Below are 13,494 nucleotides of genomic sequence, written 5' to 3' on the forward strand. Positions count from 1 at the left end.
CACAAAAGACAAGACAAACAGACGAACACAAAAACTGAGATCCTGACAATCTCTAAGACTTGTATGTGGTCACTGTAGACGTCCCTACAGTAAATTCACTCTCCTATTCAAGAAACCAGTTTGAGATGATTTGAGCTTTGGGATATTGCACATTATCCCCTTTTGGACAAACCTTTATAGGATTAATTCGCAGTAGTCGTAAATGGATCAAAATGGTGATCTACCGTAATCAGGTGGGCTTAAGTTTTGGATGGTGAAAAGAATAGATATCTTCCTGACTGGATCTTGTCTTGTGCTGCTTTTGTCCATTTACTTTAAGGTTTAACCTGCTGTGCAGTTAGACTTAGTATTCTAGATATACAATATTTGACATTAGCAATGTATTTTCCTCTAATAAGGTTCTGATCACCCCATGGATGATATTTTCAGACCATCATTAATAGTTTGGTTTCTGAAACACTCAGACCGCCCATGACTTCCTTCATTGGATGGCGGCGGATTTTTATTTTATTTTATTTTTTACAATTTGGTCAGATAATTAAACTTGCTTTTCTATTGGAAAGTAAAGCCATTTATATTCACTAAATTAAAATCAACAAGTCAAAAAAAATTATGCTTGAGGTTTGCTTAGTGTTGAACACCATGCAATGCTAATAGGAGTTCGCCAAGCATAGCATTCTGAAGAGAAACAGGGCTTTCCAACAAAATGTTGACATTTGTAAGGGTGATAGACATGATACCAAATGTCACACAAATACCCATAGTCTGCCTTTTTCAGCTATAGGCATTTTGATTTATTGATGTTAATTATATTTCTTTACACAGTTGAGAGCCTATTTGCAAGCACAATATATTTTTCTTTATTTTTCAAAATGTGCCAGTGGAAAAAAAAGGTTTTGAAGGACAAGAATATGTTCTCCTGGTCCTCCCAACATGACATTTAGATTGAAAATTCTGAGAAACAAAAAAAAACAAAACAAATTTTTTTTTTTTGTCCTAGATGTGCAAAAACAAAACAGGACTGTGCTTTTTCATATCTGTGCTTTTTCTTGGCAGATTGAAAAAGAAGGTTAAGAACGATAAAAGTTCAGTCTTATACAGGCAGGTAAAAACATAAAAAAACTGACAAGCCCGCATTATATAACAGCATATGTTTTTTTGAGCTATTTAAAAGTATAAAAAGTGGTGATTATTTCATATAAGATATACTTATATTTAAATCCTCTCATATTTATATTATGGAACCATCTGCATAACAACTTTCCCACCTGATATGTTTAAACAGGTGTTTTTCAGTTATACTCTACTGTTATGTAATAAGTGACTATTTAGAAATGCAGCGTGAAGGTGCAGAAAATTGAGGTGACAATAAATCAGATTCGGTCCAATAAGGCAGCCCCCGTGTGCCATGGTGAGCTTAGATGAGCTGTTTGGATGTTTGCCAGACAGGAATATCCTCAGATAGAGAAGTGTGAGAAGAAAAAAATGTCATCTGACTTCATCCCAAACTGCTCTGTGAGACACAGTTAGGCTTGTCTCCAGTGCACTGTGAATTATTCATATGGAGTGTTGAACAGCACTCCTTCTGCCTCTTTTCCTCTCACTCTTTGTTTTAGAGCTGCTTCCTTCTCTTTACTCATATCCAACCACAACATTACTTCACTCTATGCCTTTCACGTTTCACGTTAGCATGTTGATGGTGTGCTTTACATTTCTTAGTGAAAAAGTGTTGCTGCTTTTGGGTCACTTTACTAAGGAAGAAAGACGGAAAGAAAGTGAGTTCACTTGGTATGAATCAAGGAAATGTGACTAACGAAACTATGATGTTCACGTGTTTCTGAGTCTTAACTCAATTTGGTGTATTTTAGTAGGAGTCATAATAATTGTTGTTAAGTCAGCAAAAAGACAGGAAATATCATTGGTCAGAAAAGCAGGCAAATGGTAGCTCTTGGAGGTGATTTGTCAGAATTTTTGCACAAAGTAGGGATTATGGAAGGTAATTCTATATTCTATACCTTAAAGTATGAAGCTAAAAACAATATTTAATCAGAAATTTTCTTCAAACCTGATGGCTAGAAACACAGTGCCAGAAAATATCTTACAAGTTGTCTGTTGATCCCTGATGCAATACTTTTTAGAAACCTTTTTATATCTGAATAACTCAGACAACATGATAAAATTCCTTATTAATACAAATAATAAAAAAAAAAAGATTTACAAACCACTTTTGATTTAATATCAATTTAGTATCAGAAGACAGAAAACAAAGACAACAGTTTTAAAATAATTATTTTTTTAAACAAATAAAATAAAGAGCCAAACTGTCGGCATCTTAAAGTGAACAAGTCATCACAATCTGATAACTGGAAAGCCAACCTTGGTAGCAACAACTGCCATCAGTCAAATATGCTTACTTGCAATGGGAATTTACATTCTATCAGAGAAATTGTGCCACAACTTTCTTTTCTCAATTGTTTTATATTTGTCACACTGGAGATATAAGAGGGGGAAAAAACAGTCAAAGTTGGACATTTCGCCAGGTGACTGAAACCAAATATTTTTGAGCCACTCAGAGATAACGCAGATACCAGGGTGTTTATTTTAATTCTGCTAACCCTAGTTGCAAACCATTCAAAAAGAGAGACTGGCATTTGATGCAGAAGTTCCCCTGCAACCGAAAGTTTCTGACTCCCAGTTCTGGCCTTGTCTGTCGTTGTGTCATTGGGTGTAAGAACAGAGTCTTTGGGCACAACACAATTGCCACTGTGTTAGCCACTGTAGTATGAAGTTGTTTGGAGTCCCATGACTTGAAAAATGCACTATATAAGTACAGGCCATTTGCCATTTACCAAAAATGAGCAAGCTTCTTATATATCACTGTTTCCAACAGACTCAGACTCAACGTTTTTTTGTATTCCTGATGTTATTTGTAGCTTTTCATTTTCTTGTAAATCATTTTTATCTTTCAATACAGCATACTGTACAAGCACACTTAGTTTCTGTAATTATTCTACTCAGCTGAACATTTCTTTGAGATTGGCTAGGCTGCTCTCAAGCACCAAAATTTTTGTGTTGTCACTGACAATTCAGCCTTTTTTTGCTGCCAGTTTTTTACCGGTAAATCTGAATTTCCCCATTAAGGGACAAATATTTTCTATTCTATTCTATTCTATTCTATTCTATTCTATTCTATTCTATTCTATTCTATTCTATTCTATTCTATTCTATTCTCATACTGAGTGCTTAGGTCAAAGGTAACCAATTGAGAGTATTCTGTTATATATTCTGCAGGGTCTGAAAAAACAAAGAGACCCAAAGCAATTTAACTACCACCATCCTGTTGTTGTTTGGTGATATAAAACCTCTTTGGCTGTCTGTTTTTTTTTTTTTCTTTCCACAGGATAACTGAAGTATAGATTTAATGATATTTGCCCACCTGTGAAAGTGCAGTTTTTTTTTTACCTGACTGTTCAGAGGGTCAGACATCAGGATGATCTAACAGCTGAATAACTTGAGCTTTTCCTCAAAATTATTTCCATATTCTCTCAATTCTAGCTGAACAAATATATGCATGGCGGTAAAGTCCGCACTTGGTTTTACTGTGTCTCCCACACAATTTCTGTAAGTAGTTCAAATGTCTTTGCTTCCCTGACTGGCAGTAATTGTAGACAAAAAGGTCAGAGACTGAACTCACAGAGACATGCTCGTGTCCTCATCCACCACCCAGAACAACATGTGAGGTAATTGGTTCTGTGGTGAGTCGCACTTAATTGGTTTGCAACTGTCGATAGCACAGGTAGTTCAAGGCAGAAGCCTGCAGCTAACATCAAGGAGACGGAGAGACACAGGGAGCCAAAGAAGTGAAAACTGGCTCAGACTGCGAGTAAAAGGTGGCTTGAAGCTATGCTGTTTATCTGTTAATTTGGGTTTCAGTGTCACTTTCACTGCTGTTTTTCATTTCTTTTGGAGCCCTGTGGCAAGATATGTCCAGATGAGTATGACAGGGCAGACAATCAGACATTTAGGATTAAGCAAGAAAGCAAACTGAAAGAATATCCTACAGCAAACATTATCAGATTTTGCAGTATTAGTGAGATTTCTATCTTCTTGACTTAAAAAGGGCTATATAATATCATCAAACTCAAACATTTCTGTATAAGTTTTACATTTTAACATTTTAATAGGCAGATCAGGCAATGTTGTATGAGCAGTTTGTTTGAGGTGTGTCTAGAAAAAACAAATCTTGTACAAAGCCATGACATTATGAGATTTGAAAGATATATTTAAAAGGAACAGCTGTCTTAAATTTAAATGTATCAATTTGAATAAAGTAATATGAAAATCTAAAACTAAATATCTCCTATCATTATACAACTTAATAAAAATAATTAATTCTGGTTCTCCTTACTAATCCAAACATAATGTCAGACATTGAGAGAAAGGTGTTTCTGTTTTTCTATATAGTGTGGAAATATCTGCATGTATTCTACAACAACAACAAAAAAACAGTAGGCATGATTGCAAAAAGGCAAGGCACTTTTATTGTATAGCGAGGTGGTGAACATGAAAATACAAGTAAAATAAAAGCAGAATAAAAGTAAGAAAGATGAAAACAAAACAAAAATAACAACTGTATACCTTTAAGACCCTTTCATTTTTAGTTCATTGAGAGCTTCTTCAAAGCCAAAAGCCACCAAAATGATCTTTCAATCCATTATAAGAAACACTACGTAGGTAAAAAGAGCAACTGAATGGATGCATGAATTCCAAATCTCTTGCAAATGTTTATTATTGCACCACTCTGTTATTAATTTTAAATTACACTGAACAACAATCACCTTTAATGGGCCATGGACAGTAACAGGCAAAGACTGTCATTATTGTCTGCTGTGATTTCTTACTGTTATATTGTCTATAATTATCATCATGATCTGATTACTGTTTATATATAAAGTGTATTTTTGAGGAATGTTTTTACATGTGTAATTTTTTCTGATTTATTTGTATTGTGCTGTATATTATATCTACAGTGATGGCTGGGCTGACCGCTATGAAGTTGTCGAGGGTTACGAACAAGAAGCAGAGGGCGGGATTACCATGAAGCTGCAATCAGAGGTAGTGAAGTCCTTCGATGAGTATTACCTGAAGCTGCGTATCGACAAGAACACCAGGAACCCCTGGTTTGCCGAGTTCTGGCAGTATCGATTCCAGTGTCGCCTCACTGGGCATCCGCAGGAAAACAAGAACTTCAAAAAAGCCTGCTCTGGTATGTGGTAATGGCGAAGTTCACATTCGTTTCTGAGCAGAACAAAATATTTCCATTAAGTAAGGCTTGTCATGTGATGACCTTAAATATAGTTTAAAAAGCTTGTAAGTGTTACGTTTTAGTAGTAATCCTTAAGACAAATAAATAATGATGAGTAATGTTAATTTATTTTAAAATTTACATTTAATTTAAAAGTTAATTTACTTTAAACATTTTAAAAGTGATTATGGTAAATTCTGTTCTTGAGAAGCATTCAGTTTAATTAACTGCACAGTTAGCTTTCCTTAGTAAAGGGGATAAAATCTATGTTTTACAGATCTACAATCAATGTGGTCATTCATGCTTTTCTGCATTGTTTCTGTCACTCTTTAAAAAAAAAGAAATATTCCAAAGATCTCCAAGGTGGCGAGAGTCTACTTGGGTTAATTTCTATTTATTTGTTACTTGCACATTGTGTGTCTTTGAATCAGCAAAGGCATGAATGGCCCAGCCAATAAAAAAAAAAAAAAAAAAAAAAAAAAAAGAAAAACATAAGCAAATCTTTAAAAACTATTCTACTAAGTTCTTTAGGGCTGAAATAATATATGCTGTGGTTTGCACCACTTAAACTGTTGAGTCGTATAAAGACTTTTGTACACCACAAAAATTCCAATCCAACGTTGTCACTTCTTCAAATAAGTGCACTTTATCTTGAATTGAGTAGGTAACTGGGACACTGCCAATAGAATAAGATGATTTACATTTAAAATAAGAAAAAACAACTGCAGTCTCTTATTTTAAGTGCAAAATATCTAATTATCTTATTTTAAGGGTAAAAATTCTCACTCGAATGACAGGTCATCATTTACCTACTAAAGTTAAGGGTAAATACACTTATTTAAAAAATGTTTCCACAGTTTTAGATCATTGTTACCGTCTAGGAGTGAAACTAAAATAAAAAAGAAAGAATTTACACATGGAACAGCTCATTTTTGTATGCATACTTGTATCCATCACAGAGTGTACAGTTGACCTCTTCATCAACATCAATCTTCATTTTGGTTTTATTATAGGGATAGATATTCATAAACAAATCCTACAACTTTATTTAGTTTAATTTTTTTGAAATGCATTTTAAACAAAGTGAACCCATCTAATTTGAGTGTAAATTAAATGTATTTTTCTGAATTTAAATATTTCATATTACAACCTAAGCCCATTAATTGTGAATCTCCTCCCTGCCTGGGCCAGTTGACTCTTGAAATATGAAAAATTAACCTCATTTATCAAATCAAAGGTATATGCCCATATCTCCTGCTTGTACAAGTAATTTATCAAATTCACATAATTACACAAAGAAGAGTAAATCATGAAAAAAAATAGTTTGATTATAAAATATTTTTTTTTTTTTAGGATATAGTGATAATAGAAATGTATGCATGGTGTGTATAGGCGGCTCCACTGCATGCTTGAAGAAGAATACTACAAAATTATCACAACTGCTTTGATCAGAGGGGGGAAATTACCTTTACTAATCACCAAGGTTTCAAGCCTACAAAGAGACAAAATGGTTTATTTGTATTATTCATACATTTCTTCTACTTACACAATGTCAAATTCTTCAAAAAATAACCCAAATAAGAAATCAGATGTCTGATAAAAGCCATCAGATGACTAGAGTTTACATACAGTTATGACACACATGAAAATCACATTAAGAGCTTTAAAAGACACATTTTAGGATTGGTATTTAGAATTATTAAAAATAAATTAAGTGCCACCAATTAGATTTTTTGGGGGAAATTTTCTTCTGTTCACACAAATTAAAAAATGTACAGTGAGACTCAAGTCTATGCATATAAACATATTAATATTAAGATAACTGAGAAAATGCTCATACTGTGAAGACTTCTACCCCTTGCTGTACATCTTTCTTTGATGATGGTTGAAATATGATTCCTACATTCTGGAAAAAGAAAACCCTAAATGCTTCTTTAAGAAACTCCAAAAAATAATCTGATATTTAGACTGATGTTAAGTGTATGCAAGCTCATCAATTTTACTCCAATCTCTATACTATTCAACTATTAGATGCATGTTATGTCCATTAAAAAAATGTCAGCACAAGAGACATTAGTTTCTGGGGGGTTTTGTTTTCTCAGTCTGATCCAGATTTCTATGGTTTTACTTCCAATGTGACAAAAAGAAAAAAAAAAAGATTTTTTTATTCCCTTTTAACAGGAAACGAGGGCCTGCATGAGAACTACATTCAAGACAGCAAGATGGGTTTTGTCATCAATGCAATCTACGCCATGGCTCACGGCCTCCACGATATGCATAAGGAGCTGTGTGCAGGACAGACAGGACTGTGTGAGGCAATGGATCCAATTGATGGCAGCAAGCTACTGGACTACCTGCTAAAGACGTCCTTCAGAGGAGTGTCAGGGGAGGAGATTTACTTTGATGAAAACGGAGACACCCCAGGCAGGTGAGAAAAGGAAAAGACAGAAAGAGGAGCCTTCATGCATAAGCACAAACATGGGCAGCAGACCTGAGCTCAGAGGGATGTTATTAATTTGGACTAGAACAGATTCAAAGGAGGACCCACTGCGGCAGCCTACATTCATCTTTTATTCCAACACAACAGACACCATTTGACCGTCGGAAACAGAGCTGCATGAAGTTGTAGTGAAGCACATCCTGGCTCATTTTAAAAATAAGAACATTGTGTACTTTTTAAGGAACATACTTACTATACATGCATACATGCTTTCTAGGCTGCTTAAAGTCTTTAAATCACATCCCCCTCTTCGACCATATCCTCTTTATAACAATGCTTTTTGCCATCTCTCTCCCTTTGTCTGTATTTTCAGATATGACATCATGAATCTCCAGAATGTGGGTGAAGATCGTTTTGACTATATAAATGTAGGGTCCTGGCATGAAGGCATTCTTAACATCGATGACAACAAGCTGTGGATGAACAGTAGTGAGATGGTTCGCTCAGTCTGCAGTGACCCCTGCTCCAAAGGACAGATAAAGGTAAGGATTCAAATCCATCAAAGAGAAACAAATCTATAGTCATTTGACAGCTGCAAATGGTTATTTCAGCATGAGAAAATGAGTTTGACAATCAATAACTTTCAAATGATAAAAATAAATGGTTTTTAAGACCCTTTAAAGGGAAAATATTTTCTAAACTTCTACCGAAAGAGACATTTTAAATCAAAACAAAACTATGAACATAGAGGTTTTGAGGAAAAACTCAGATTCTGCAGACTAAAACAAAAAAGCATTACCTCATTATTTGGATATGATGATAGATAATTCTAATTTTAACAGCAAAATATCTGATGCACCAGTAGGGATGCACCAATAAGATAATGGGGTTTAGGTTCTGGCTGACAAAAAACGCAAAAGGTAACTGCTAGTGGAAGCTAGCTGCTCTGCTGTGGGGTATGCAACAATATTGATGGAAGGAAGAAACGTGGTAATTTCTATTTTCTGTAAACAAAGACTGCTGAATTGTTTCATAACTGTCAAGGTAGAGTGGACGTTGATTGAGGACCCAAATGCAGAGATGAGGAGGCAGAGATGAGTTTTGCTGATTTAATGAAAGCGGCAGCAGAAACACAAATTCGGGAACAAAATACAGAAAACCAAAAACCTGGAGATGCCAGGGAAAAACACACATGAGGGGCAAAGTAACAACAAGAAACCAGCAATGGGTTAGCAATGGGTTAGCAAAAGGATGTCAATATATGGGGATAGAGCAAAGAATGGGCTAATCAGCAGATATGGAGCAGGTGTGGATAGAAGTAAGTAGAAGAGAGCTAGGGAAAAGAAAACTTTCACACGGCGGCAACAGGGAGAAACTCAAAAAATGCAACACTGCTTAAATATAACAAAATTGAAAAGAAACCAATGACCAACAAAATAGAGAAACATAAATAACTGAAAACTCAAAAAGAAACTCAAAAAGAATTCCAAGAGGGGATAACCAATAAGGTAATAAATGTCTGTGAAACGTGAACCCTGAGCTATATTTAGTAGTATTAGAATGATCTATTCCATGTCTTAACTACTTATTACAAATTAGGTAAGTACATTTCAAGTGTAACTTTGTCCTGAATTAAGTCATTTTAGGTCATGTCACACACTGTATCACAAATACTTTTGTGTCTAATAGTGCTGAAAAATTCCTATTAACTGGATGAGGAGAGGCCAGTTTGCCTTTTTTGAATAATCAGCTGGTACTCTGCCCACTGCCATTAAATAACCTGACTGGCCATTGTTGAGGCCTAATAGTTTCTGTTGCTGCACACTAACCTTCTCTTAAGGGAGCCTTCAGCCTGTCCCTGTTGGCTCCCCTGTGCTTCTTCCTCTATCTGCTTTGTTTCTTGCCCCACTTATCACCCTGCTTTGCATATCGCAGTGCTGGTAACAGCTTCTGATGGAGCAGGAGGAGTTATTAGTTAGCCTTGTTTTCTTAACACAGTCTTGGACTTAAAAAGAGTCACTGCAAAATGCCTGCCTTTTAAATTTCACTCAATACTCATTACCTCCCTTAATACATAATGCTATTGTATGCATATGCTGCTGAAAGAGTTTTGGGTTTCTTTTTGTGAGTGGATTTGATTTATGACTGGTTTCTTAGGCCCCGTCCACACGAAGACGAACCCTGGCCTAAACGCACAAATTTTTCACCAAACCAGCCTCTCATCCACACGAAGCCGGCGTTTCGGGGGTCTGTAAACGATAATTTTTTTATTCACCCTTCAGAGTGGGAAGATTCTGAAACGCCGTATTCGCGTTTCCATCTTTACACCCTAACCGCATTTTTTTTTTACACGCATGCGTCATAGCGTCGCCTCTAAACACGCAAGCGCGACACATCACAACAACAATGGCGCCGTTGCTGCTAATGCTACTCACCCTGCTGTCGGGCTGGTCGGGCTTACAACAGAATCTTCTTCTGGAATATCTCCAGGAAGAACAGAGCAACATCGACCACATAGTTCAGCACCTGAATTTGACTTAACCACGAAAATAGACCCGCAGGGCAACCATGTATAAATATTAGTGCGCATGCCCAACATTTCGCTTATTTTTGCTTTGGCACCACAGCGCCACTTACAGGCCTGGCATACATTTTGCAGCGTTTTCATGCATTCGTGTGGACGCTCACATTTATTTTACGTCTCCGTCTTTACGACAAACGTTTTGGAAAATATCAGCGTTTCGTGTTCGTTTTGACTTCGTGTGGACGGGGCCTTAGACGCCTATCCTCTCTCTCTCTATGAATGGTGTCTATTCACAGGTGATAAGGAAAGGTGAGGTGAGCTGCTGTTGGATTTGCACGACCTGCAAGGACAATGAGTATGTACAAGATGAGTTTACCTGCAAGGCCTGTGAGCTGGGATGGTGGCCTGATGAAGAACTGGAAGGTGGAACAGCTGTCTTACACGCATTTTTATTGCCTATTTTTGTGACAAAATATTTTAACATTTCATTCTATCACTGTCTTACATTTAATCAGATTCGTTTTTTTTATTTTTATTTATGGACACCAATAATGGTATACTTATATTTCTCTTTGATATTCCCAGGTTGTATCTACATTTTATATAGATCTGGTGTCAGCTAACTTTACTGAACCTCCTGAACAAATCCATAAAATTTTACTAAAAATTGTCAAACCAATCTTTTGCCTGTTAATTATTTGGTTGATTCCTTTGGTCATGCTTTCAGAGTTCATCATTCTTGCTGAAAGCAAGCCCTTCCTTAGAAGCCTCACTGCTTTTTTCCAACAGATTCATTAAATCAGTTACATCCTTGGCCCAAACCCTCGGATTGCTTCTTAAAACTCCTTGTTAACTGAAAAAAGGTGATATGGCTTGCTTCCTTACTCTTTGCTCTTCACCTGGTTGTATCCTGGTGGTTGTTTTGACAGCATTTTAAGAGGTTGATGGGAGCTCTCCATTCCCAAGAGTAAAATCGTATTACTGCTATGAGAGGCTTGGGAACACACTTCAGCAGTGTATTAAGAAAGAAATCACCTTCAGTTTCATTACTTTGGGGGGAAAAAACAAATGCTTATGGAGTTCCTTAGTTTAATCACAATAATCACAATAGTCTATTGGAATTGTGACTGGTTTAAAATGGTAAATTTAAGTTCTGATTTACCTAGATAAGAAACAAAATCTGTCAGTATTAGGCTACATGGACTACTTAAAAAGTATGATTTCCTAATGATTTGACATGTTAGGCGTCAGATCAAAAGTAGGCTTCTCAGTGAAGTTATTTTAATGCTATTAGCAGAGGCACATCATTTATGGAGTGTTAAGCTGGGGAATTTGAGGGATGTCAAGTTTTCTCTGTTATTAAGCTCTACACACTAAATGACAAGCATGCAACTAGTGCAGTAAAGGCACACATGTCCATCCTTTGCACACATAGGGTGCTGGTCAGAGCTTAACAAAAATCCATCTTAGGCTTTCATGTCTTACAAATTCAGGCCTTTTATTGATGCAGTTCAACCTTTTAGAGATTGGAATAATGATACCACTAAGTAAAATGTTTAATTTGATGAGCAAGCTTGACTTAATTACCATTTTCCTTTTATATATACAGTATCTAAATTATTCATACACAGGGAAATATGCACTCATCCTCCTTCCACTGATGTTCATTCCAAGGAAGCTATACTTTTTCCTGTAAGGAGTCATTTTAACTGGTTAAATTTCTGAGACAGACGAATCTTTTCTTAAACGTATAAAGTCAAGACTGATTTTTCTGACTGATATTGGCATTTCATTTTTCCATTTCAAGATTCATTTCATATTCTTTCCTTGAATTTATTTTACTTTTACTCCTGAACTAAAATAAGTGTAAATTAGCATAATTACCACCCAAATAATGCTGTAAAAGGGTATGACTTCTCATGCTTGTTAGAAGCTTTACTGGTACGGAGATCGAGGTTCTGTTGACTGAGAGTTCACCAGCAGAAGGACCAGTAAAAGCCAAGCAAAGGGAAATAAATCAGAAGAGCTGCAAATGCCATGATTGCACTGTTACCGAAGTAAAAACAAAAAACAAAAACAAAAAAGTAAAAAAAAAACAACTATTTTGATCCAAAAACAGTCAATATAAACTACTGGTGGAAGCCAGATTTGCAGCGTATGATGTAAATGCTTAATATGAGTTTGCCATCAACCAACATGACACAACATTCTGCAAAATCTCCTTTTAATGCACATGCACACGTGCACTGTACAGCTTCACCTGACCATGTCTGTCATCCCTTTGTTGAACTGTCCATCTGCCTCATACTACATATAAATATAAAAATGTTAACGGCAAAACTCACATTTGACAAATTCCGACAGACCCAAGCCCAAATATTCCTATTTTTTGTACAACAAAGACAAAGAGCTGCCTTGAAGTGAACTGAATGCATACAAATTATTAAAGAACTGATTTGTTTGTACGAATGCTTATTGAATGAGGTCTAATTCAATGAAATGCATTGAATTAGACCTAAAATAAAATTGCAAAGTTTCAGTTTAATTCAGTTTAGTTGTGTAGTGCCATTTCACAACACAAGTCATCTCAAGGCATGTTAGATCATACAGTCAGATTGGTAACAAGTTTCTATATAAGGAAAACTGAATATATTGAGTCATTGACTTTGAGCCATAGCTCTGTTCAATTCAATTTATTTATATACCACCGATTCATAACACGTGTAATCTTAAAGCACTTTACAGAGAAACGTTTACCAGATCATGCAGTCAAATTGATTGAATGCAATCCCTCACACCAAGCATGTTGGTAGTGACAGTGGAGAAGAAAAACTCTATTTTAACAGGAAGAAACCTCCAGTAGAACCATGCTCAGTGTGAGCGGCCATATGCTGAGGCCTACTGGGGGTTCAAGGAGACAGAAGCAAACATAGAAAAAGAAGCAGAGATACAAAAGGCAACTGTCAACCAGCTCCAAAGGGGGCCCCGTCCAGGAAACACACAGCCAGGCAGACAAGGTCTGAGCCAGCTCCCATGTCAGACGATGAAAGAGAGCACATCCAGTTAGTCACAGTAAGGAAAACAGGACTACACTGAAAAACAGGCCAAGATCCAACATTCACAAACAAAGACGTTGATGGCAGCAGCACAGCCGACATCCCTCTCCAGGATGGCGTCACAGCCAAACAGGAACATGCTACTATTAGAAAAAGCAGAGACAAATTC

The 13,494-nt window shown here is 36.2% G+C and overlaps 1 protein-coding gene across 2 annotated transcripts in view; it reads left to right on the top strand.

Moving 5' to 3' along the window:
- grm1a (glutamate receptor, metabotropic 1a) overlaps window positions 1–13,494 on the top strand; it is a 54,539-nt gene that overhangs the window by 31,339 nt on the left and 9,706 nt on the right. For both annotated transcript variants that reach the window (XM_038304205.1, XM_038304206.1), the window contains exons 4-7: window positions 5,031–5,266; window positions 7,487–7,733; window positions 8,119–8,287; window positions 10,566–10,692. In XM_038304205.1, coding sequence (XP_038160133.1) covers window positions 5,031–5,266; window positions 7,487–7,733; window positions 8,119–8,287; window positions 10,566–10,692 — 779 coding nt within the window. The remainder of the gene's footprint in view (window positions 1–5,030; window positions 5,267–7,486; window positions 7,734–8,118; window positions 8,288–10,565; window positions 10,693–13,494) is intronic.

This window comes from Cyprinodon tularosa, unplaced genomic scaffold (genome assembly GCF_016077235.1).
Source record: "Cyprinodon tularosa strain WSP-4 unplaced genomic scaffold, ASM1607723v1 ctg528, whole genome shotgun sequence".
NCBI classification, from domain to species: domain Eukaryota; kingdom Metazoa; phylum Chordata; class Actinopteri; order Cyprinodontiformes; family Cyprinodontidae; genus Cyprinodon; species Cyprinodon tularosa.